Source organism: Anopheles cruzii, chromosome 3, assembly GCF_943734635.1.
Source record: "Anopheles cruzii chromosome 3, idAnoCruzAS_RS32_06, whole genome shotgun sequence".
NCBI classification, from domain to species: domain Eukaryota; kingdom Metazoa; phylum Arthropoda; class Insecta; order Diptera; family Culicidae; genus Anopheles; species Anopheles cruzii.
The window spans coordinates 67,276,002-67,300,177 of record NC_069145.1 but is presented as its reverse complement, the minus strand read 5'-3'; the positions used below and the strand labels follow the sequence as shown (position 1 = coordinate 67,300,177).

The 24,176-nt window shown below is 52.3% G+C and overlaps 1 protein-coding gene across 1 annotated transcript in view; it reads left to right on the top strand.

The window, feature by feature from the left end:
- The window catches only part of LOC128272737 (aryl hydrocarbon receptor nuclear translocator homolog), an 86,191-nt gene that overhangs the window by 4,779 nt on the left and 57,236 nt on the right, over nucleotides 1-24,176 (top strand). The window contains exon 2 of the mRNA XM_053010606.1: nucleotides 22,875-23,035. Coding sequence (XP_052866566.1) covers nucleotides 22,875-23,035 — 161 coding nt within the window. The remainder of the gene's footprint in view (nucleotides 1-22,874; nucleotides 23,036-24,176) is intronic.

The window sequence follows — 24,176 nt, the reverse complement described above, 5'->3', positions numbered from 1 at the left end:
AATAACTATCATTCACCCCGGAACCGCACGATCGGAGCTACCGGGTGCCGATCGGTCCTTGCCAGGGTGACTGTATTTTGTGTGAGGTTTGGTAAAAAAATGAGACGTAACGGTGTGTTTTCGCTATGCGAAAAGTGGCTAGGAGCACGAAAATGAAGTCGTTCGTCGTCGTGTCGGGCAGAGTGGTGCGAACGATAATGATATTAATAAAAAGATATGCACATGTTGTTATTGGCTGAACACCATTTAGTAACTGATTTCCGTACCGGTGCACTACAAATTGACGACAAGAGATTTCGTACGCCCGGGAGCGAGGAACCCGGTTTTTGAGGGCAGTATTACCATGCGAAAAACTGTAATTATGGTAAACATTAGGTCAGCCAAATGGCTGTTGATTTATGGCTTAAATGTATAATTTTTAGCACTTTTGCCGATAAAATACAGAGTGACGCGCCGCGCATAAGGTGGCACGAAAATCACTACGCACCGATGTTTTGATGTTGCCCATCCTTATGGTGACAAACCCTACTGGTTGGTTGGCCAGAGCAGCCTTATGTTACGTTTCTAACGGAACCCTGACGGCCCGAAACTATCATTCCTGCTAGCTGGCACTATCCTATTCAATCCGAGGGCAACATTTTACGGCTAAAGGCCCCATTTTTCCAAAAATAATGGCTGCAAGCCCGACGTGAATGTCTAGTCATTTCATAATTGCTTTGCACACCGGTAATCCATAGTTGATGGCACGAAAGCCCAAAGCTGCCCACCATTCGGCACGAATTCGGATTTTGCTACTGTCTAATTATGACAGCCGACGGATAATAATCCTCCACCGATCGGCTGCTGCCGGTGAGTGTTGACGTTTCATCAACAGCAACGAACCGCGGGTTCAAAAATCTATTTCGTGTGCCATGATTTGTTTGCATGCATCATCGCTGTCAATCCTCGCTAATCCTTGCCCGTGTCCTATTTTAAGCTTGATTGACGATGGCCAAAAACGCGCCCAATTTGCGATCGAAGTAAATGCTGTAAAACGGGCACACAACCGGGGAACACATTGTCAGTTCGTAAACTGAGTGTTGGCCCTGCGATGGGGACGGTGGCAACAGTCAACATTTAATATCCGCACCCAAAATGGCTCTTTATCACCGGAGCGAAAATTATACAAATTCAATTAACAGTCCCCGTAATTTTCACCCATAACGCGGCACTGATTGCAAACATGCGTGAGCCACCGCAATTGCAGGGCTGCGCGCCGAGTGCTGGCCGGAGCCGGAGTGCAGTGAGAAACACAGAACAATAATTTCCCGGTGATAACACAATTAAGATGCGAACGCGAAGTACCAGAACCACCATCAGGAGGACCCAGGAGTGAACAGGAATCAAGTGCCGCTCCGTGTGTCTCGCGGCAAATGCTAAGATCGGACCGCCAAGCAGCGCGGACAGTCGAATTATACGGACGAGCTTCTTACGCAATAACGACCGCGCTTGGCACGCCTCATTAAGGCGCCCGGGTGGTTCGGTGGTTTCGGTGGCTGCTCCCCCCCGCATTCGGCCGCGCTAACTGTGCGCGTAATTAATTGATAATGGTACGATATGTTTATAAAAGCCTTTGATAATGGTAATGCTAATTAGCATGTAGTCGTGTGTACTCACGAAAGGGGTTTCCTTTTTCTTCGATTGGCATGTACTTTCCACACTCGAGCGCCGGTGGACGCATCCTTTGCGCGCGCCGAGCCTTCAACTCCGGCCGCTGGTGTGATACCCGCAACCCCAATCATATCGAAGTGCTCGGGAGTGGTTATCACAAGCGGTGCCAAAGCCTGGTAGCCGAAGGCAGCCGCGTAACCGAGCCGCCACCGCATCCCCTACTTCCCATTCCCCGCCGGCCGGCCAGCGGATTGAAATGGAGAACCGTTTCGCAGCCCTTCGGGGCACCATCTCTCATTCGCTAATTGCTACCTTAAATCCCACTGGATATGAAATCAGCCGAAATCAACGTTATGGGCCCCAAACGTTGGCGTTTACCCGGCACCCGGTCCCGGCTTCGATTAAGAAGCTCCCGAACAGAACCGGAGGGTGTTTTTTCGGTTTTTGTGATGGTTGGCCGACCCGGGTCCCGTGTCAGCCGACCGATTCGAACAATTCCGGGTCCACGGAGTGGTGGCCATCGATGGAATGTGTCCAACACAAGGCCCAAAAAAGACCCACGATCTCGTGTCCCGATGGTGGCTTCCGAACCATCGAAGACCTTCCCAGACCGGGCCCTCATCCCGGAAGAGTCTCTTGTCTCCGCGTCACTTCGTTTCGTTTTTGAATACCGAATTACCCCCGCAGCGAAACCGATTCCTGGACGGCCGACCGACCGACCGACCGGAGGCTCACCGCGCGCCTGTAATGATAGCGGTAATTACGATGTGATCCCTCGACGGCCCTCCCGATATCCGCGCGGCTGTGTGTGTGTGTGTGGGGCTGGACCGGCGAGAGCGGGGAATGGGACCGCGTGTGTGTATAATTAGCATGAAATAAACATTTTCTACCGGCCGGTCCCGGTCCTCGGCGGACGGCCGGTCCGGCCGGCGGCATTGCGCGACACTCCGGTGCCCAACCCTGCCCAAGTGTCAGGCCTTCCCAACGCTCTCGCCCTTCCTTCGCGGCTCGACACGGAACCAATCCAATTTCGTGGCTTTCATTAAGAACATTCAATTTGGTCGCGGTCACCACACGCCCGCAGCCACGGGAAGGGGTTTTTTCCCTTGCTGGGAGCGGCCAAGCGACGAACCCCATCAACCAATCGAATCGACACCACGCCGAGATGAGATGTCCGCCGCTACCTTACCCTTTGCTGCTTGGTCTTGGTCTTCCCCGTCTTCTCTCGATCGCATCGATCGATCGTCGGTCGGACACACCTCGCACCAGGAATGCAGCCCCGCACCGGAAAGTGCCCGGAAAACAAATCAATCAATCGCGAGGCCGAGGCCATACATTAGCCCGAATGCTTCGTTTAGCGGGGCCCGGTTATGGCAGCCACATAATCAGACGGCCTCGCAAATGGGTGTGTAATATGCGTTTGCATATTACTTGCACCACCGGCATTATCTTTTGGGGCGACGGACAGGTTGAATATTGGGTTGCTGGGCGAGGCGCAGTGGACGATAAGAAAAAAATCGTTCGCCCCAGCATACATGAAGGGAAAATTAGCCAGTGCTCGGCATCCTTGCGGCTATTGTTTTTGACTAGAGACATGGCCGCACCGCACCACCCTGAACTGATTCCTCATCAACCTCTCCACCCGGCCCGACCGAAAATCAAATCGTCCGAATCGTGGTCGGGTGGTGCCGGAAGCATGGCTGCCGAGGCTGGCGGCGTTGACTTGAAATTGACTTCCCCCGAAAACCAAAACCGGGCCCAACCTTTCCCAAATACACACTCCTGCGATCCAACGCAACTGTTGCCGAAACGAAAGGCGCCGAGCGCGGCCGAACATAATGAGATAATGATCGACTTCGAACCGAAAATTATTGACAGATTTTTGAGGAACACACACCTATATTTAGACAAAATTTCCATTCTTCCACCGTGGCGTGGCGTGCCTCGGCCGGGCGGCGGTTGGTCTGAGGCAGCGACGGGCAGCGTCTTCGTTGGGTGTTTGACGGGTTGGTCCGTCTCGTCCGGCTTGCTACGGCGGCACTCGACCGCGGGATCCGGATTAGGAGGATCGTCGTCAATTCAATCGTCAAAATTTCGACAGCTAAAACATAGAGCAGGAAGTTCAATGTATCCGCCCCGTCCGTCGGTAGTCTGGCGGAGGTTGCGGTGCCGGCTACCGTCCCCGGAAGGGTGCCCGTTGGTTTCTAGTTTAATTTCCGACAGTGCGCGGCACATTGTTTCCATTTGTTGCAGGCCAGTAAAGTTTGTGTTACACCTCAACCAGAGGAGCACCTTCCTGTGGGGGGCGACCAACAACAATGTTGGCTCTCTTTTAGTAGCATTCGAACCGATTTGAAAGGAAGTTATTAAGTCAAGTACACGTTTATTTTGGTAACAATCTGCTGCGCAGAGGTTGATAAGCAACACCGTCTAGCTATTATTACGAGCTCCTAACCTGCCCTAATTAATGCTCATCATCGGAGGTTCGTCTCGGGTTCTTGGCACTTGCCCCAACTTCGGGCTGTGCCCCAGGTATCGACAAATCGGAGAACTTTTCTGAGGCCCCCCTCACAAAAAGTAGCGGCCCAAGACACTCCACGGGCCGCACTGTTGTGTCGTTTTCATGGAATCGAAACAACGCCGAGCGTTTGACATGAATCCAATTTTTCAGACATCAATCCCAATTATACTCGATTTCCTAACCCCGAAACCCCGGGCTGGGGACGGAAGAGGAAGAAGAAACACAAATCGCGTGTGATGGCCGCTGTCGGGCGCGGACTTGGTTTGATTTTTTTCGGGGGCCGTCCATTGTTGGTGTCCCGTTTACGGAAACCTCTGGTTTTACGGTTTGGCGATTCGCCCGGAAAAACAGACTCCATCCAACGGCGGACCGTAAATAGATGCAGCGAGCGCGAGGGAGAGAAGAAGGGCAACCGGAAGAGTAGCGTCTCCCTGGCCACTCGACCGAACAAAGAGCCGAACCGCGAAGGGGGACAACAAATCATAACACAGCAGCGGCAGCAGCAGCAGAAAAAGAAACAATAACACAACACCAAAATAAGCATAACAGCTCGTAATAATAACGATAATCACGGCAAATTGTCAGGGATTAGAAACCTTTTAAAGCCGCCATCGCTGCCGCTACACAGGCTGACGGGCCAGCCAGTCACCCGGTGCAGGGCAGGGCAGGGCAGGATGGGCCCGATCGGTTCGGTGGTTTGGCCCGAATGCAGAGAGCGGCCACCGATTATTAGTATGATCCGTTGAACCTGGGTCCACCCGGGAATCGATCCGTTCCCAGCAGGCCCAACGGTCGGCCGGTTCACTGAAGAAGTATGAAAGAAAAACAACACACACACGCACGGCGCAGAGCAGATCGTCCCTTTGGTTCCCATCGTGCCGATCTTTCGCTTGGAAACGAAATAGAAAGACTTGGCCGCGACCAAGCGACGAACCGCGACGAACCCGGCTGCTGTTGTGGAGGGGTTCGGGGTCACCGTTTGGAAACCGATCCACTTGAACACGGTTGGCGCACCTATATGGTTCGACGTTTTTCGTTGCTTGCCTCAAATTATGTTTGAAAAGTGTATTCAGTGCGGCGTCCGTCCGTACAATGTCCGCCGCGCGCGTCGGGAGCCCGCGGGAACTATTCTGTCGTTCGTTCGTTCGTCAACTGTTTTTTTTTGGGTTTCGGTCGGTACGCCAGAATTCAAATGTTGAATCCTTCCGCACAGCCGCACACACAGCGTGCCGAACAAACCCCCTGGCGGTCGGCACAGGGTGGTTCGGCAACCGCAGCCGTCAAGATCAAACGGATTGTTTAGGGAAGAAGGTCAGCGAGGCAAACGAATCTCGAAATTACTAAATTACAGATAATTGCTTGATCCAATTTGGTATTAAATATGGTCTCCGTATTGTCCGCTCAGCCCGGCCCGGCCCCGCTCTGACCGTTGGTCTCCATAGACCGGCAGCAGCACATGTCATGGTTAATCATTTCGCCTACCGGATTGTTGCCGTTGCCGGGATGGGTAATAAGGTTGACTGTTACTGTTCTGGCATTGGTTATGCGCTGTTTTATTCGAATCATGACCGGCATTCGGCCGGACGTGTATTTGTTTTCTTTTTAAGCATCCCTTCCGATTGGCTTCATTAAAAACATCGTTTTCACAACTAATTATGATATCAAAAAGGAACGAAACGTCCGCCAAACGTTGGCGGACGGCAAGCAGACAGTCGGTTGGCAGGTCCGTCGGACGGGAGGACGGTCGCGCGAAGATAAGGAAACATCATTTTCCTAATGGTTGTACCACGAAAGTTTGAACAAGTCGAACCGACGAGTGGTCCGGCTCCGCGTCACAGCTCAACGGCGGCAACAAAAATGGCAGAAAATGAAGGAAGCCGGGAACACAGACACACACAGAGCGACGAAAAATGGGGCCGAAGGCCAAGTGGGGGGACGACCCCAAACAAATTTTCTGGACGTGTATATGAGCTAAAACTAATCATCATAATACGACGAAACAAAAGGAAAACAAAAAAAACTGGGGAAGCCAAAGTTTTTTGGGTGCCAATTATAATAATTCGGCTAAAAGACGAGCCCCGGGACCGGGCCGTCCGGTCCCGCTCCGTGCTCCGGCCCCGTCCGGAGGATCTGGGAAACAGAAATTAAAATCACAAATCGAAATGCACAGAAGAAATGGGAGCTGCCGGCGTTTGGCGGCCGCTCATTTGGCGGCAGAGTTTCGGTTTCCTTCTTTTTTGTTTTTTGCGCGCCCAAGAATTCGAAGGCACTTCGAAGAACCTGCGGCGGGCTGGCGTTTCAGTTGCAGAAAGGATTAGGACGACGGGGAGAGACAGAAAGAGAGCGAGAAGGCAGTTGTGTTAATGCCTTGGTTCAACCGACTCGGGCTCGGGCGTTTTCTTGGCCACTTTCCTGACAGCCAGCCGACCAGCCGCCGATTGAGCCGAACCAAGAACGCCCCGAACGGGCTACCGAATTGAGGGATTACGACCAGAGTCTGCCTGCTGCCGTTCGGTGCTGCTGTCCGCCTTAATTTACGTCCGACCGAACAGGCCATTGCCGGGTTGAGTTATGGTTTCAGCAAGTTTGCTGCGTTTGCTGAAAGTGTAAATTTTCAACATTAACTTCATCTCGGACACAAAATGAAGATTGACATGGCTCTCTCGTCGTATGGTGAAGCATTCTTTTCCGGTGTCGGTTCTGCTCACCGGGCGACCAGACCGGGGTGAACACAATGAAACATTAAACCCGAAACAAAGACCAGCCCACGGGGGGAGAAGCAGCCACAGACCCCGAGCATGTTGTCCGGAGGTTTGTCTCCGATGGCGTACTTCATCATAAGCGCTGCGCCGCCCGCTCCGCCTAGCTCCGCGGTGTCTAATCGGTTACGGAGAGCCCAAGCTCCGAAATCTATCATTTCCCACCAAACGGGCCCCCGTGCGCCCCGCCGCGGACACTGCCATAATAATAACGCCAACTTTTCGCAGGTGATTTATGATTACCGTTTGCGGGGTGCGGCGGGCCCCGGTTGTGTGTGGGGCGCACCAGCTGGCAGGGAAAAAGATTTTCCAAGGGTTTTCTCGTAAGAAATTGGTTCCTTTTTCGGTGGGACGGGGACCGACGGAAACGGCGGCGGCGACGGACAGTTGGAAAATGGAATCTTATGTGCTCGGCGCCTCGCCAAGAGGGTGGCGCACGGCACCCGCAAACACACACATACACACATACAGCCGTCCACAGAGCCCTCGGTCCGCCGTTCTCGGGTCTGGGAAAATGTGCTCTTTCGAGACACATACGAGGCCCTCCTCGAAATGGAATGCCCCGTGCAACGGTGGAAAAGCGATTTCGTGTGGCAACAGTCGGTTGCGGTTCCCATAAGCTGTTCGCGCTGTCGCCGCCGCCGCCGTCGCCGACCTTACCCCGCTCCGCGGCTACCGCTGGCGAAGGAGTTCGTTGCAATCGGTGCCGCCCGTCGTCGTTGTTGCTGTTGTTTTTTGTTTTGTGTGTTCTCTGCTCGGTTTCGATTTTCTTCTGCTTTCACCCACGTCGGACGTCCTGCGAGCCCGATTCTCGCGTTCCCACACCGAGACGCGCTCCTTGGTTTCTGCGGCGGTGGGGAAGAGGCTCCGCTCGGCACCACCGACACACGCGGGCACCGAAGGGATGAAAATATTGGGGGCCCGGGGAACTTTTCTAGTCGGTGAAAATTTATGTTACTCTAAAAGTAAATTGCACTCACTGGTTTTATATCGCTGCGCTGCGTTTCCTTCCACCATTGCTGTCCCGTAGTGCCCGCGATGCCCGTCCGCGCAACGATCCAATGCATTCGGGCCGACAGACCGACCGAGTGGTGCTATGCTTTCTGCTTCTCCCGCTCGATGCACCGAATCGCGTCGCACGGTGGAACCACACTAAAAAGAAGGCATCTTCGCAGGAGAGGTCCCGGCACAGAACAATGGCTGGCTTTAAATATAAGAGCGAAATGTAAAAACGATAGTAAAAAAAGAACTCCATAAGATAGTCGAACGATGGCGATGGCGGGCGAGCATTCAGTAAAAATCGATGCTCGTTGGGGCTCCGGCTCCTACACTGCTTGGCTCCGATTCTTGACCGACTTCCCGACCGTCATAAATCGAGAAATAAAATTTTACCTAAGCTTGTTTGGAGACAGTCGCCAGGAAGCCGAGCGAAGTGAGTTCGCCACGTTGGCGGAGAGTTCATAAAGAGCTGGGCTGATCGTTGGTCGCAATAATTGGTGCTGAAGAAAGTGAGACAAAATCATCCGGAAAGGTCCTTACTCCCCACAAAGCACCACAATCCGGTGTACGCAGATCGATGCCCCTCTCACTCTGGCCTCAAATCGTATGAATCACCCAAACTCCCAGCTCGGTGGGAGCATCTCTGCCTGCTTATCTGCGTGCCCTGCGTGGTCTGGACCGAAGAAGCCGCATCCATAGCGTTCCAACGGTTCTTCGCCGGGCCCCCTCCAGGGAACCAGTGTGTCTGTGAACCAGTTTTGCTCACCTCGCGCGGCTCTGCGCGCTTTTTGAGCCAGATCATCTGCTGCTGGAAGCCCAGACCCGCCGGGCAGACGGCGGCGAAGGGCGCAGAAATTGTGGTCAGTTACAGCGCAGTCGTGACTAAAGTTTAAGTAGAGAATGAGATAAGTCGCCCGGTTGCCGCCGGGGTCGGCCTTACGCTCCGAGGCCGGGCCCTGGGGACATCCCGGAGCGGACGGCGAAAAGGGAGTTTTGTTTTCCCCCTTTCTCCTCCCTCGGCTCGGCCACCATAACAACGACTGGTTCACTTTCGCGGGATTGGGTTCGCTGCGAATGAAGTTTCGGAGTCGGCAGAATCAACACCAGAACGGATCAATGGACGACGACGCAAAGATATGATAGCGCGAGTCACCCAGCAGCTGGACACTACGAAGAATTCTTCCCGTAAATGAGATTTCCATTCTGGAATCGAGCACCCGCGATGGGATGGATAGCTTTCCGATACCTTTTGCCGAAGGTGTTCCCCAGATCCAGAGAGGCGCGATGACAGAGGCATTTTGCTCGCTAGAGTTGAATAACAAATCCAGCAATACTGTTGTGGACCGTGGACCCACCAAGATCCGCATTCTCGTTCACGTCGTTCGGGCATTGTCGGCCATTAATGGGCCCCCCGATTGTCGTTGGTTTGTGTGCTGGAGGATGTACAATTGTTGTCCAGGAATTGTTGTTCCGCCGCTTCGGTTCACGAAACGGGTGGCCCAACGGGCAGACGGGGACAACGCGCGTACGCAACTACCGCCGATCGTGGGAAAATGGGAGCAACATTCGACTTGTACGTACTTTCTTCAGCAGAACCGTAACGAACCGTAGGTACGGGCCCAGAAAATGAGACCGTATAAGGCCCAAAAGCCTCCTGAAACAAAGCATTTTTTTCGCGAATGCCATCAGGACGACGACGTCGAAACGTGCGGACCCTCACGCGCCGTGGCCCATTTGCCACCGGCGGGCGCACACACACAGTATGGCGCCACCGGCAACCACCTAATGCCCGCCGGATCGGGATTGCCGGTCGAGCTGCTGGGTTCCCTTTCAGGAGGGCACAGCACTAAAGCCACACTTTCCCGGCTCCACGGAGAGTGTCGATTTCTCGAGTGTATCACATTTCACAGATCTGTTGCTGTTGCTTCGAGACCGGCGTTAAAAAGTTTGCCTTCTCACCAATCACCGTGTCCAGCGCAAAAGTCCTCCCACCGCGAGTCCGGCGTAATGAACGAAAGCGCTTAATCACTGTGGGAGTCGGGACGAGATGAAAAATGGTCCGACGCTGACACACACGCATCGTCCGCGGACATACCCGTGGACTTTGGGCAGCGAGCGAATCAGCGCGTTTAAGTGGCCCAGAGTGAGAGCCCATGAGGTTACACGGCTGTCCGTGAAGATTAATCAAATGTTTCTGATTGAAAAGTAAACGGCTTAAGCGTTACATCACCGAAAGATGGACTCGTCCCGTGCTGCGCAACGGATCGTTAGACCGCGCTGACCGCGTTAAATGAGGTTAAAAGTTTCAACAAACTCCAGAACGAAACTTTAGGCAGCGCGACCAGCTTCTTCACCATTTACAACCATGAGCGACGGACCGCCAGGAGAAAGAGCGTATCAGATAAGGACCTTACAGGACAACACGTGTCCCTCCGCACTGTGGAGACCCTGACAACGCTTGTCCCTACACGGCCAGCCAACATAATTAACCAGCACCACCACCAGGGAACTCAGCTACTGTGTTGCGACCCGAACGCCTCATTGGCACTTGCGAGACACTCCTCTCGAGACGCGACGGGAAACCCGAACCGAACCGATAGATTACGAGTGGAATCCCCTCGAAACTCCTGCGGCCGGACCAATTACAAAGATATTTCTGGATTGTCAATTAGAGGTATCAATTTTTCAATCTTGTCCCGCCGGCCACCCGGGCCAGGTCCGGGCCCGGGAGAGTGTCGCAGCCCGGGCAGCTCGGCTGTTCCACGGAAATCGGTTCGATCTGTGGTAGAATGCGAATTTCCTTTCGGACGACGCTACCCAGCCCCAGCAGGAAGGAAGCCTCCGCCCCGGCACACATGTTAACTTGTCCCTTGAGGGCTGGCCTCGAGAGATTCACCAGATTCTAGCGCAAGCCACAGGGCGCGCGTAACCTGCTGCTGCTGCTGCTGCTGCCAGGTTGTGGGACGAAAGTGTTACAATTTATGCATGCCACAGCGAGGTGGAATAAATTTGCAGCAGCGCACCCACCGTATGCACCGCGGGTGAAAACACCTCGCCGCGTTCCGGGCACATGGTCGCCCTCCGCCCGGGAGCTGACGCGTACACGGGGCACGCGCACACCGAATTCGCACACAAATTCTTGTCCGCCGTTGGGAGCGGGCTCTTGTTGGCGACACCCTCGCCGGGGTCCCAAAAGCGGGGAAGATAACGGCTTCAAAGGCTGTGTGCTACACGCTGTCCCGGGTTTGATCACACGGGGAGGCGGGGAGCTGTTGTAAAACCGTGGCCACAGAAAAGGGGAATGGGACCGAGAATGAACCCCAGACACCCGACGTTCAAGGATCCCGTTTTTTCCTTTCTTGCTTCACCATTTTCTCCAAGGTGGTGGCTCCAAGGGTTCACAATGTACGATCTATTTGTAGTGGGAAATTTGAAGTGTTGTTCAACTCCCGAGGCCCGGCCCGAGTACCCGGCCCCTGTGTGGCGATGGTTGCCAAGGGTGAATAAAAAAAAATTAACCGATAAAAATGCAACCGCAGCAAACTGCAGTCTGGTGGGAGCCTTTCGCTTCGCTTTTGTGCTCCTGTACACTGAGGGCTGCAGGACCCTCAGTAGGAAGTAGGGAAAAATAAAAGATCTGAAGTGTGTGTCAGGCGGTGTGTGTGTTTGTGTCCCCCTACGGCACGCCGGGACGACTTTCGTTAATTTAATCACTCCGCTAAGCTCGGTGGCAGGCGAGACAGTTTGTTTTGCTCCCTGCGGATTACTTCTTTTAATTTTGGGGACTTGAGGGCAGCAGCCACGGGTTTGCTGCTGGAACAGCGAGAAGAAGAAGAAAAAGTCCTCTGTCGGTGAGTGGCCAGAGGAGTGCCAGATTGCATAACTTTCCCGTAAAAGCAACACCAATGCTCTCAATCATAAAAGTGGTCGAAAAAGGTGCGATAGAAGTTACCAATAAGTAAGAAATATTGGGCTGTAATAGTAGCAATAGATTTTTTGTTATTAAACTGGAAGATAATATAACTTGGGATCTCCAATACTTTACAATGGATGCGGCAGCGTTGGCATCTGCTTTCGTTTGTCACGCATTTGGAATTTTTACTTTTCCGTAGCGTCTGTTTAAAGTATTTTTCTAAGACATTTAAGCTCAGGTACAGCTATCAAAACAATAGTTTGAATCTTTTTTATTCACTAATTCTTTATTTCTTTAAGCTATAATTATGTCAACTTAGATATAGAATTTGAACACTTTTCTGTTGTCCTATACTAAAGGTTCGGAAATTTTCGAGTGTCCGGAATGTCGTTAGGTGTGTTATCCGCTCTGCATTATTTGAAGTTTTTATGAATACGGGCATCATTTGACCAAACATGGGACGCGCATGACATAACAGTTCGAATGAGCAAAAGTCTCTTAGTGCTTGTCGGTAACTTACATTTAATGTTGATAAAGCTGTTTCCGATGTGTGCTTGAGATGTTAGCCGCCTGTCTAGTGGTGTTCCGAGGTTTTGGACCGCTGGAAAGATTCATTCACAGCTACTCTAGGCCAACTTTTAATTGCTAGTTTTGCATATGTCTTCTATGTCTTTTCATAATTTAATGACAACTTCGAGACTTTGAAAGAAACCCCCTAGTAACGTGTAATGTTCCGTCGGGTCTTATGCCTTTTCGCTCGGCCCGACTCGCCTTTATGGCCACCGCTGTGTCGTCTAACTGGCGGTTCCCCCGTGGGAGGCTTCCGGAGGGTTGGCCCTTGGTTGGCCTCTTATCAAAAACATCGCAACGTCGAAGCATCGTAGGTACCCGGTTTCAGCACAGGCTATCGTCGTCGGCCAACGGCTCAACCGGAAAAGGGTGTTGCAACAATAAAACACTGGCTAATGCGCGCGCCTATTGCTAACGAGCACACTGGTTTCACGAGCTCTCTGCAACATTAGCTCGGCCCGGCTCCAACGGGCCGGCCTTGTTATCATCAGCATGATCCTTCGGCCGTCCCCACTCGCGGGCGCGCGCTTTCCGGTTCCCTCCGTCCTTGGAACGGGGCTGCACCAGAGAGGAGCGTAGCCGGGGTCGGCGGTAGTCATCAACATCCATCCAAGCGGACGCGTAGTAGTAGCAGAGCCTTGCCATCGTCGCAGAAACCGTTCTAATTAAAGTTTATGCTACGTTCAGACTTTGCTTTTAATTACTCTTTGATTACTTCGAACTGGCTTTTCCCATCGGTTCCATTTCGCCTCGCGACGCGCGGCGACGTCGCATTGGATCGAAGCCCCTCGGCACGTGGGGTGATGGTTGGAAAACATAAACCCCTTCCTGTGGCCTCCTTCCCGTCCTCCTCGTTACGCGGCACTTCGGCGGTGTCCTAGGACGCATACCTCACGAGCCGGACGCGTAGCCCGGCACGCTGGCCCGTCGCCGCCACCGTCGTGCGTATTTTATTTAATATTAAAAACTCATTATTTTTTAAAACCACTAAAACGGGACCGCCGCACCGCAGTAATCGCCCATCGTCCCATCAGGGCAGGGCAATAACAAACAACGTCCGTGGCTCCCTGGGACCCTGGGACAACGCTCTGCCCATTCAGGCTTGTTGCACCATTCGATCGAGGCAGGGCCGGCCGTAATAATGTTCCGTGGGAGGCCGCGAAAGTACAGAGAGTGGTGCTGCTGCCCCACTCCCGGTTAATAACCGCCAACTAATTAAGCTCGCTGCGTTGCTCCTCTTCGACGCTCATCCAGATCCAGACCCGGTTCTTGATTCCGCTGAGGCGAAGGTGGACTTTCCCGGTCGGTCGATTAAAAAGGGGTTCACGATTTTCTCGAGCTCGAGCGCAACGCACCAAAGAAAATCTCAAATCTCGCCCCAAAGACATGTGGATATTTGTTTGGGTTGGCGGGCCATCCCCAAAGATGAACGAAGGCCCATGCACCAATTATTGTCCAACTGTCCGCCGCTGTCAGACCGGCAGGGGGCGGGCTGTCGGCCATCCGCTGGCGAACTGATACAATCAAATTATGAAACCAAATTATGTCCGATGCGCAGCTCTCCCTGGGTCTCGGGGTACACTCCTCCACAACTCCGGGACTCCTTTTTGGTGCTTTTCGTGCACGGACGGATAATCACTCGCGGAAATGAGGTGTCAAAATAATAATCCTCTGCCAAATCCCGGAGTCCGAGAATGGAAATGAACTTGGAAGCAAATTGGCTTTTTCTGTCATGTCTCATTCCCCCCGGCGGCTCAATGGAGTACGTCGTCCTTTCGGCCCAAGTTCGGCCCAAGTTCGGCCCGACCGGATGTTAAGAGTGTCACGGAATGTTAATACGATCCCTTGGAAACCTAATTTATGGAATGCCAAACCAAAGCCGGAGCCCTCGAAATGGGGAAAGGGTTTGGTCTTGGCCCCGGAGAAGTCGTCGCCGGCTTTCGGACCCGGTGCGCCGGGCTCCGGGATTAATCTTCACACCTTCGCGCGGGCGCAGAAAGGATAGCTCGGACGGGGAAATAGCTCCCAGTAGAGCCACCGGGACACGTGGGCGCGCACCATCACCATTAGAGGGACCGTGCTGGGAACTGGCCCATAAAAGTGTTCCCATTCTCCTCACGCACAAACACACGATATTCATTCGGCGTCCACCTCCCGAAATTTGCTCCGTCGCTCGGTACCCTTCTTCGGCTTGGGCGAAATCTTTTAATTACCACTTTAAGACGGAGGCTCCCTCCGACTTTGGGTCCAACCTTGAAAAGCGCAGCGTCTCGGAGGCGGCGGAGACGGCCCACCTTTGATGGGCGGCCCGGTCCCTTTCGGTTCGGTGTCATGAGTACGGCGGTCTTCCGTGCATCATCTTGCTTGTTTTGAGAGGCCCCACAGGTCGTCGTTGAATGATGCCTCCGTCCCATTAAGACAACCCCGGCGCCACGTGAGAAACGGCTCCGATTGCTCCGATCCGGGCGAAACTCCGGTAGCCGCTCGTGTGGCTCCGGTGTGCCGTATGCAGCTGATGATTATTGCACCCGCACACACCGGGCGGGGACCGGCTCTCATTAGGATCCCTCCCGGCCCGGGACGATGTTTAATGTGACGAAACATGATACGGCACTACACTGCGCGGCGCCACCGACTGACACTGCCGGACTTACACACTCTAATGGAAGGGATACATTACAAGCGCCCCCAGGAACGGGGTTCTTTGAGTTTGTTTAATTATTACTGCGTCACGAAGCGAGCATTATTGTACCAGTGCGCGCGGTGCGCTCTGTCATTGTACTGTGGCTTCCGGAATGCTTTGGAAGAGTTTTTAGAGAACATAAAAAGCATAATTTCAGCGAATGTTCGTACAAACTACTCATTTGCCAGGCAGCAGTGAGCCTTTCAAAAAACGAACGCATTATCAGAGCAGATTCTTAAGATCAACCTGAAATTTAACGTTTAGTTGGTAAACTTTAGATGGCCAGGGTTAGCGTTAGCAATAAGCTCCATCTTATTCTCGGCTCAATCGACAGCTGAGCCCATCAACAGCAGCTTTTTGGATTTATGCTCAAATACTTGTATTAAGCTGAACAATTTTATTTCTTTACATCTTTTTGATATTTAATATAGCACCAGAAAAGGATCCTACAATATTGACGCTCAAGGTGTTGAGAATATTAAACCTATCTCAAGGGACAAAGAAGATGAAAAATATGAAACATTATCCTTATCAAACGAGGAGCAACTTGGATGTACCCGTGTGAAGTAATTGTTAAGTTACTACTACTACTAATATTACGACGGCGAATGTTTGTCCTTTTTTCCAAATGAACATTGCGACATTAGTTTCCCGTGATCGCTGCCAACGTGTCGCACGTCGGACGTCAACTCCTGTCCAATCCGCCGCCCAGTCGGCGCGCGGCGATGCGGTGGTGGTCGTGTGGTGGCGATCATTAATGTATAGCTTTTCGCCCCAACAAGTCCTGGTACCATCCTGGTCCTGGTTAGCGCGTTTGGGCCGGATTACGGCCACTCGCAGTTCCCGCGCGCGTCACGCTATCCCCGGGAGAAGGTAATCCCCTGCTTAGACCAAGGCACACACACACACCACAAAGGTGTGTTCCGGCCCGGAGTAAGACGCACACCCGGTGTGTGTGTGTGTGTGTTCCGGTAGGCAAATCAATTACAGTCCGCGATACACGCGGACCTCGTCTTCCGGCACACGGTGGTGGTGGAGTCCCGGTGGTCAGTCGGTGGCTCCGGTGGAGGGTGTCGGGGTCAGGCATGTGCAGAAGTGTGTGTGTGTCAGCACCCTCTCGCAGGCGAAAGTTATACCAGTGATTATGGTAATCACTTATGCATTGGTTGCTCCTGTGGCCAGGGTTCGGACTCCTCCTGGCGATTGGCGGTGGCGCAGTGGAAACATTCAAATCACCTCCCGCTCGGGGTGGTGATGGCCAAAGCCGAAGTGCAACCGACGGACCTCAGCGCACAGAGGTCATGCGATGGAAAAATCGCATGCAAAAGTGTTTATTTCTCGCACCTGCTGCCGTGCCCCGACGACGGGGGCCATCCTGGAACGGTGGAAGGGCGAACTGGACGCACACACACACACACACACACACACACACACACGTTGGTCATCAAATGTGAATGAAGTGAGCATTACTTTGGCAGCCCAGCAGTTGTTTGTAATGCTGCAGTTCCGCACTCGACACGCACTCGACGTGGCGTGTGCCACTTACGGGTCGGACCGACCGAAACGGAACTGGGTGGTTCCGTTCCGCCCGGCACCGGAACCCTGCCAAGGATCTGCAGCGCAACATGTTTGCTCACTTTGTTGTCGACCCTTGACCGTCCCCCCCGCCGCCGCCGCCTTCGGTCGTAACGGGGGCCCGCTGCACTCTCTCTTGGTACGCAGATTTTGTGGCCACGCCATTTTATTGGCCGGCTCGCGTGGTGCGGTGGTCATTGGCCAGCGCCCATTGGTCCTTCCGACGGAGAGGGACCCCCGAACCGGTTGCTCATTCGACAGGATTTCCTGCCGCTCCGTTCCGTTCGGACTCACACCATTTTAGGGCGAATCATCTGACACGGGGGGTGTTGTGATGGAGCAGCCTGTTGGACACAGTCCTAGGGCCCTCGCGGATCCTCCGCGCACCCGCGTGTGTGTGTGTGGTTTTGCCTGTGCGCGCGGTTTTTTGAGTAATGGACATTTCATGTTGCCTTATGCAAATCATACATATTAGCCGGCCCGGTCGCCCGAAAGATTATGCGGACATAAATCTAAATGGCAGGTTCGGGGTGCGCTGGTTTCTGTGTGGTTTTTGTACTCTTTTTCTCGCGCTCCAGTCGTCCGGTCCGGTCGTGCCTTTTGTGGCCGGTGGGGTCCGCCAGAAGCCCGGCGAGAGATGGTTGGTGCTGGGTGCTGGGCGAAAGCGAAATTTTATGGAAACAATTCAACACTCGCTGACCTCTCCCCCGGACACGGCAAGCAATATAAAGTTTAGCTCTCCCACCCCCCGGTGGGTGGAGTTTTGCCCCTCTTTTCTTAGTGCCCCACGAGATCGGAAGGATCGGAGGAACATACACGCGGTGGGCGCGTAGCAGATTATTCGGAACCCAATCTCTCTCTCGGGTTGGTCGGTTGGTAATTGTTGCATGTCGCCCGGTGCACCGTTTCCTGCGCCGTCCCGTGGCAAAATGGGCGTGCGAAAGGATGCAAATTGCGAGCGGTAAATGGTGGCCTATGGTCCCCGGCAAGTGCACCGTTCACGCAACGACTACCAGCCAGCCAGCCAGCCGGGCCAGCGATAAGTTGTGGCCCGATATTGTTTGCTTAGTTTTAAGCTCGAAGAATGCTATAAAATAATTAAATGCCCGCCCGCCATGATTGATGGCGGGCGCTCATTATTCGCGACGCGGGAAGCACCACTTTTCTCCGGGTTTGATCGGCCCCGGAAGGCTCCGTTTGCTTTCCGCTGCAGTACATCCCGTCAAAAAAATGCTCCATCGAGCGGTTGGCTGCCTTGAAGTATTTTACGGCCTCGACCACCTCTTCGGCTCCAGCCGGCATCGTGATTGTTTTCTACTTTACGACGGCTCGGGCGCGCGAATCCGATGCACATCATTTTTATGGGTTTAAATCAACCAATCGATACGCCGCTATGCATCGTCCCGTGACCTGCTGGAGGAGAGTCGAAACCCGGACCGCGCTCTATCGGTGGCATTCCATCACCCGGAACGACGTCGGGCGCTCCCCTGAAGCGCGCAGATCGCTCGCGGAGCAAGAATTTGTTTTTATTACTTTACGACCATTTTGTCTCGAATGAAAATATTTACCGTTCGGGTCGGGATGCCCAGGATAAGTATCATCGTCGTTGGGCCGCGCGTTACTGAGTTCTGCAGTGCCGCCGACGGTTCAATTATGATCCTGGCGTGGCCATTGGAGCCATTGCCCATAACGGGAGGCGCCTGGGGGGCCTCTCCCGTGCCGGATCGCGACCGTAAAACGGTCCCCCGTCGGAGCGGTCGTCCAGCTGGCGGCAAACCGCGGGTCAAAGGAGATGCATCGGGAGCGATACTGTTTTCTCATTTGTTTCACCCCTGGCACCACGGGACGGTGCCGTGTTTGTTTTACCATGTTTAGGGCGCCAGGCGAGGTGAAGCACCTTTGGGGCGACGCGGTGCGAAGTGTTGCCACAGACGCGCCACAAAAATGATAACCACGGCTAGATAGCAGCACTTTAGTTATAATTTACTCCGTTCTCGAGCCTTGGGTTGGCTCACTGAGTATGGTGTACGAGGACGAAAAGTAAATAACCCACTTTACGATTAATCAGCAGCAGCTTTTCTCGACCTCTTTGGGGGGCGTTTGCTGGGCGCTGGAATATCGTGGGTCCACCCGGTCCACCCGGTGGTAACTTCCGTGCGGGAAAGTTCTCACACACTTCAGAGCTTGGAGCTAGGCTAAATTGCATCCTAGCAAGACACCGGCTGATACGGCAGCTAGCTGGCTGGACAGTGTCGAGCGAAACTTAACGGTTGCAATACAAAACGTCACACACGGCAAGACCGGGAGATCGTCTAAGAGTTTTCTCCAAAATCGCTACCTCTTGGGCCTGGGCTGTTGTCGCGTGCCGGTTGCCGTGGTCTTACTTCTTGCTGCGGCTTATTTGCTCATATTTTCTGCCATTCTCATTTTAATTTCGCCCGTTCCGCCATTACTAAATCCAGCATGGGATCGTCCCTGCGGTTGTCTTCACGCGCATTCTCTCGTAGATCATTTGGGCGTGAAGGTGCAAATGGCCCCGAGCCGCCGGGAAGCACTGCGCGAGGTGCACTTCCGGTGCAGCAGCGAGTGGCCTTTATTGGCCGATCATAAATTAATTTATTTCCACCAGTGATTGAGTCATGCCGCGGCGATGCATTGACCCGCTTAAGACATGTGCCACTGATTGTTGATATCCACCCGCGGCCTCGAACTGCAGCAGACTTTTAAATGGCCTCCTATCGTTCGCAATCGCATTGTTTTAGCACTGCTGCAGTTAGCCAACATGATACGCGAAAGCAACGTGGGGTCCGGGTGTAAATGGGAATCTATTACCATTAATCAGCACACACGGTGCGTTGTAGTTAATTGCGTTCCGGGCTCCACCGAGGGGGGTGCCCCGGTGTCTGCCGATTGCTGCCGACTTTACGGAACATTGTATTTAATAATTTACGATTGCACCGAAGCAGGACCGACCCCGGTGGGAGCAGTAAGGGCCGTCCAGCCTGGTTAAATTGGTGGTAATGCTCTGCACATGCCCCTGGCACCGTTAATCAAATCATTGGCCAGCCTCGGTCGCTGGGGCGCCGCTCCTATCAGGGTGTATTCCTTATTCAAATGTTGACTGCACCCATTAATCATGCACTTGCATCGCATCGTTCCTCCCGAGTTGTCCAACGCCCCCCGTTTTGGAAGTCAACGGGTCCACAGCGACCTCCTTCGGAATCACAATGCAAGGCGTCACCGCTTCGAGTGGCCTCCGCTCCAAAAAACCTTAGCGCTTAGCCCAGAAACCCGAGAACCCCTCGGGTTCCGAGCTGGACGATGATGGATGTTGTGTGCCAAAAACGATTATGTGAAAGTTTACAAGTTTATGCTAATGAGCAATCGGTAAACTCTCCTCCGTGTGGGCTGTGTGCGCCGTGTGTGTGTGTGTGTGCGTAGCGAAGTGTTTTATCCATCCGTCAACTCGGTAGCCCCCCCTTCGTTGGCCGGTTCGCGGGGGTTTCGACCGGATGAGTCACATGAACTCAAATTTGAAACGGTACTTAGCGAGGGGCCGATGAATTACACGATGTGAGCTGAGGGTTTGTTGGTTATTTTTTCGATGCCAAAATCAGATTGTTTAAGTAATTAATTCGAAAACAATAGTTGAGATGCATTGTTGGGGGAAGCCCTTGGCCAACAGCTCCATTGCCTGCATTGGCATTGGTCAGCAAACCGTTTTCATAATGCATGACAATCATCGGCGCTATTTAGCAACGCGTGGTGATTCCATAACGAGCCCAAATTCCTGTGGCCCCTGGCGAAGGGAAAGGCCTTCGTAGCAGCCCAATAATGGCCGCCAAGAGCATCCGCTTTCAAAATCAATTCATCATCTCTCAAATAGACCGTATCGGCGGGAAGGGAAGGCCCACTAAATCACAGCAGCAGCAGTTTCGTTTTGCGACTTCCGAGCCACGAATCCCGCGCAACGGCACCGCGCGCACAGAAGGACTGCGCTGCTCGGCTCGGTTTCTGGGGTTCCTAATGAAAATCAATTAGCACACCGAACCGAACGAACAGTCAGAGGCACACGATAAAACATTCTGTTGCATGCTTACCTTCGGGCTCTCGCGGCGTATGTTGCAGCATGGGGCCACTGAAAACTACGGCCCGCGTGTGGCACACAATCTAGCGCAATCGCAAGCAATTTAATGCATATTAAAACAATTGAATCGATAAAACAATATTTCCGCACGCTGTACAGTTTGGCTCTAGAAGCCAAAACCTCCACAGCGACGGCAACAACGTGGGGCAACAGTATTCGCAAAATAAAAAACCCATTAGCATAACGGCCGGGCAGGGTTTGGTTTTGGTGTGTCATCGGCAATCGGGAAAGTCGGTGGTTCAGCATGTAATCGAACCGCAAATTGTTTCGAACTGACACTCATAATCGTTACCATATGTGGCGCCCCGTTGTGCCCATCACAGTTAAGAGCAACTGCCGCGACTAATAGCCAACCATCGTTTGCCCTATTTTCGAACGACTTTTTAAAGACAGAAGCACTACACCCGACAAGTGTACTTTGTACTTCTACGACCCTAAACGTCTTCGCGTTGACATCGTTCAATAAGAAGAGACACCAACCGGAGCGTTAAGACGATCCTGTGGCGTTACTGCGCACGGTAACCGTGTCTAAAGTTTTCGCGGCTTTCCCTCCGACTTTCAGGGGGAACCGTTTGGGTTCCGGTTCTGCCTCACTTTCAATAACTTCACCGTGCCACCGTGTACCGCATAACCCATCAGGGAAGGCAAAGTAAAATAACAATAATAGTAACGGTTATTATTATGGCAATACATTGCGGTCTTTTTCGGCGGTATCGATTTTTGCGCGCCATTTGCCTATGAGCTGTTGCAACATACTTTTCGCCGAAGGGTTCTTTGCACACAGACAGCGAGACATGCACCACAGTGAGCCATCCCGACATCTTTTCCAAAGTGGTATCCACTTCTCTCTGCCCGGGGAGTAATTCTCATCCGTTCTTTGCCATCCTGTGCCGTCAGTCAGTTGCAAGTTTTCCGTTTACTGCACCTTTTTATTTCGCTAACAGCGATTTGCTTACGCCGCCGGATCCGTGCAGTGGAGTGAAACCATAAAATTTGATCCTTCACTCCATCGGGATACACTCGGGATCGGAGTGGGCGCAGTGGGTTCGTAATAATTCACAAACAATCTTTTACGACCTCGAAGGGGAGAAATGGTTGGTTTGCATCTCTGCTTCAGTGCGGCAAGCTACGAACGATTTTTTGGTGGCCAGTTTTCGTTTATGTATCGAGATTCTCGTTCAACCCACAGTCCTTTTTTTACAACTCAAATCTAAAAATAAAGGGAAATTTAAAAGTGCAAACAATTTTAGAATTTCACGGCACACAGGAAACAAGACAAAAATTAGGCTACTTATTGCCTCAGTTTGTTAAAGTTGATCAGGAACACACCTGAATGGCAGCGCTTGGGTACTCTTCTGGCTAGGGATAAGAAATGTATCAAAAACGATTTCCATGTTCGCAGGGAGCGAAACATCGAGCAAATTGTTTGCGGGCCACGGAGGGTTGTTTTATTGCCGATCTGATTAAGATTATCTTAAACGCTGCTGCACTTACAGATATTGGCCTTGGGGGAGGAAAGTTCCGGCAGCGGATCGGATCGCCCAATGCGCCCGGGCCTTCGCTGCCGGTGGGGCCCTAAAAAGGGCAACCAACGAGCAGCGGTCGCAGCATTTGCATATGCCGCGCTTCCAGGATGGATAAGCTCTCTCGACCCTGCGTTGTGGCGCGCAGTGTGTCATTAGCGAGCGGACTACTGGAATTAAGTGACCCGAAAACCCCGGAGGCGTTGAACCATTAGCGCATAATTTATTTTTTTTGCCGGACCCACCGATGCAGCGACGATCCTGCGCGGCGTTCGCGTCGTTACCGAGAAGCCTAAGAAGAGGCATAACAAGCAAATGAAGATGATTGCAACTGGTGCCTGTAATTGGTTTCTTTGCTTTTGTGAGCCATCGAAGAATGTGATAAACATGGAATTTTGCTTTCATAAAATGCTGATGCTCATTTGTAAAATGGTTCTTATATATTTTACTTACTAAAACTTTAGGTTCTTTCCACGATACACACTTTCTATAATGATTTTGTTTCCCCTTGTTTCGCCCTTGTACCACTTGCAGTAGGGAAAATCATTGCGAGATCGAGCGGCGGAGGCGAAACAAAATGACTGCCTACATCACGGAGCTGTCGGACATGGTGCCGACGTGCAGTGCCCTCGCCCGGAAACCTGACAAGCTGACGATCCTGCGGATGGCCGTGGCGCATATGAAGGCATTAAGAGGTAAGTGTGTCCGCTCTCCGGCGGCGAGATTGGGCCAACATTTTCCCATCCAGTTTAATCTAAATCCTCGCGAAACTAATTATCGTTTTTATGACGTCAAACTTTCGCTGCGTGCTGCTCACGACGCACATAAAACCAACGAAAGGCAACGATATTTTCTCCCTCCGTGATCATAAAATAGATGCCCGCGCCGAGGTGGTTTTGAAGTTAATCAAAAGTTTACATTAGCATTACGATGAGGTTTCCTTTCAAGCTTAACTAGCATGGATTTACTAAACCGAACACTATCGACATGCAGACATTTGCGGTGTAACATCGAATACTATGGCACTCTTTCGCTTGTGTTTTCAAACTTGGTAGGGCTTCTTAAATCCTTCAACCTTTGACTTTGATGTTAACTCTAAAAGATGCTAACAATTTGACTTTATGGCCCTCAATTCGGTTCATTCTGTCCATTGAGCATTTTATAACGCTACCAACGACATTAGTCACGTAATGATGAATTGGAGAAAAAGTTTCGTTATTTATTCCTGCCCAATTCACACCCTCGCCCCTCGTGGGGGCGGTGGCCCCATCGCCGGTACCTCATCGCTCAAAGTTTACGAGCTGCAAGGGTCGTGAAGGGATTTTTTTTAACTTAAAATTCGTAGATTAGCACCGTCGCAACTTTCAGCCGCGTGTGGGCCGCAAGGGCAAAAAAGACGAAGACAATTTTCGCCACTAAATTAGGGCGCCAAGATAAAGGGAAAGGGCCGTAGAAAAGAATGAAACATTATGCCGTTGTGCAGTGTTCTTCTTTGTTCGCTTCTCTTCTTGCGTTGGCGCTCCCTACATCGTTTTCCCGCGAAGGAATTTCATTTGCTGCCCGAAAAACTGAAAGAAACTTTGCCCTGCTCTGCAGTGGTGACTAACTCCATTGCCCGAGTTCCGAGTCGGTCGGAAAAATGCTGCATTTGGCAGCGTAGATGGAAAAGATTCCCATTTTTCCCGACAACGAACGGTGTGGATATACCAACCGAACGAAAATAATGTATTTTTTCTGCTTCCGTTCGTTGTCCCATTTTCGCTTGTGTGCCCTAGAAAATGCATTATTTTCGACATTTTTCTTTTGCGCTGCCTTGCCGTGGCTAATGGTTCGAGG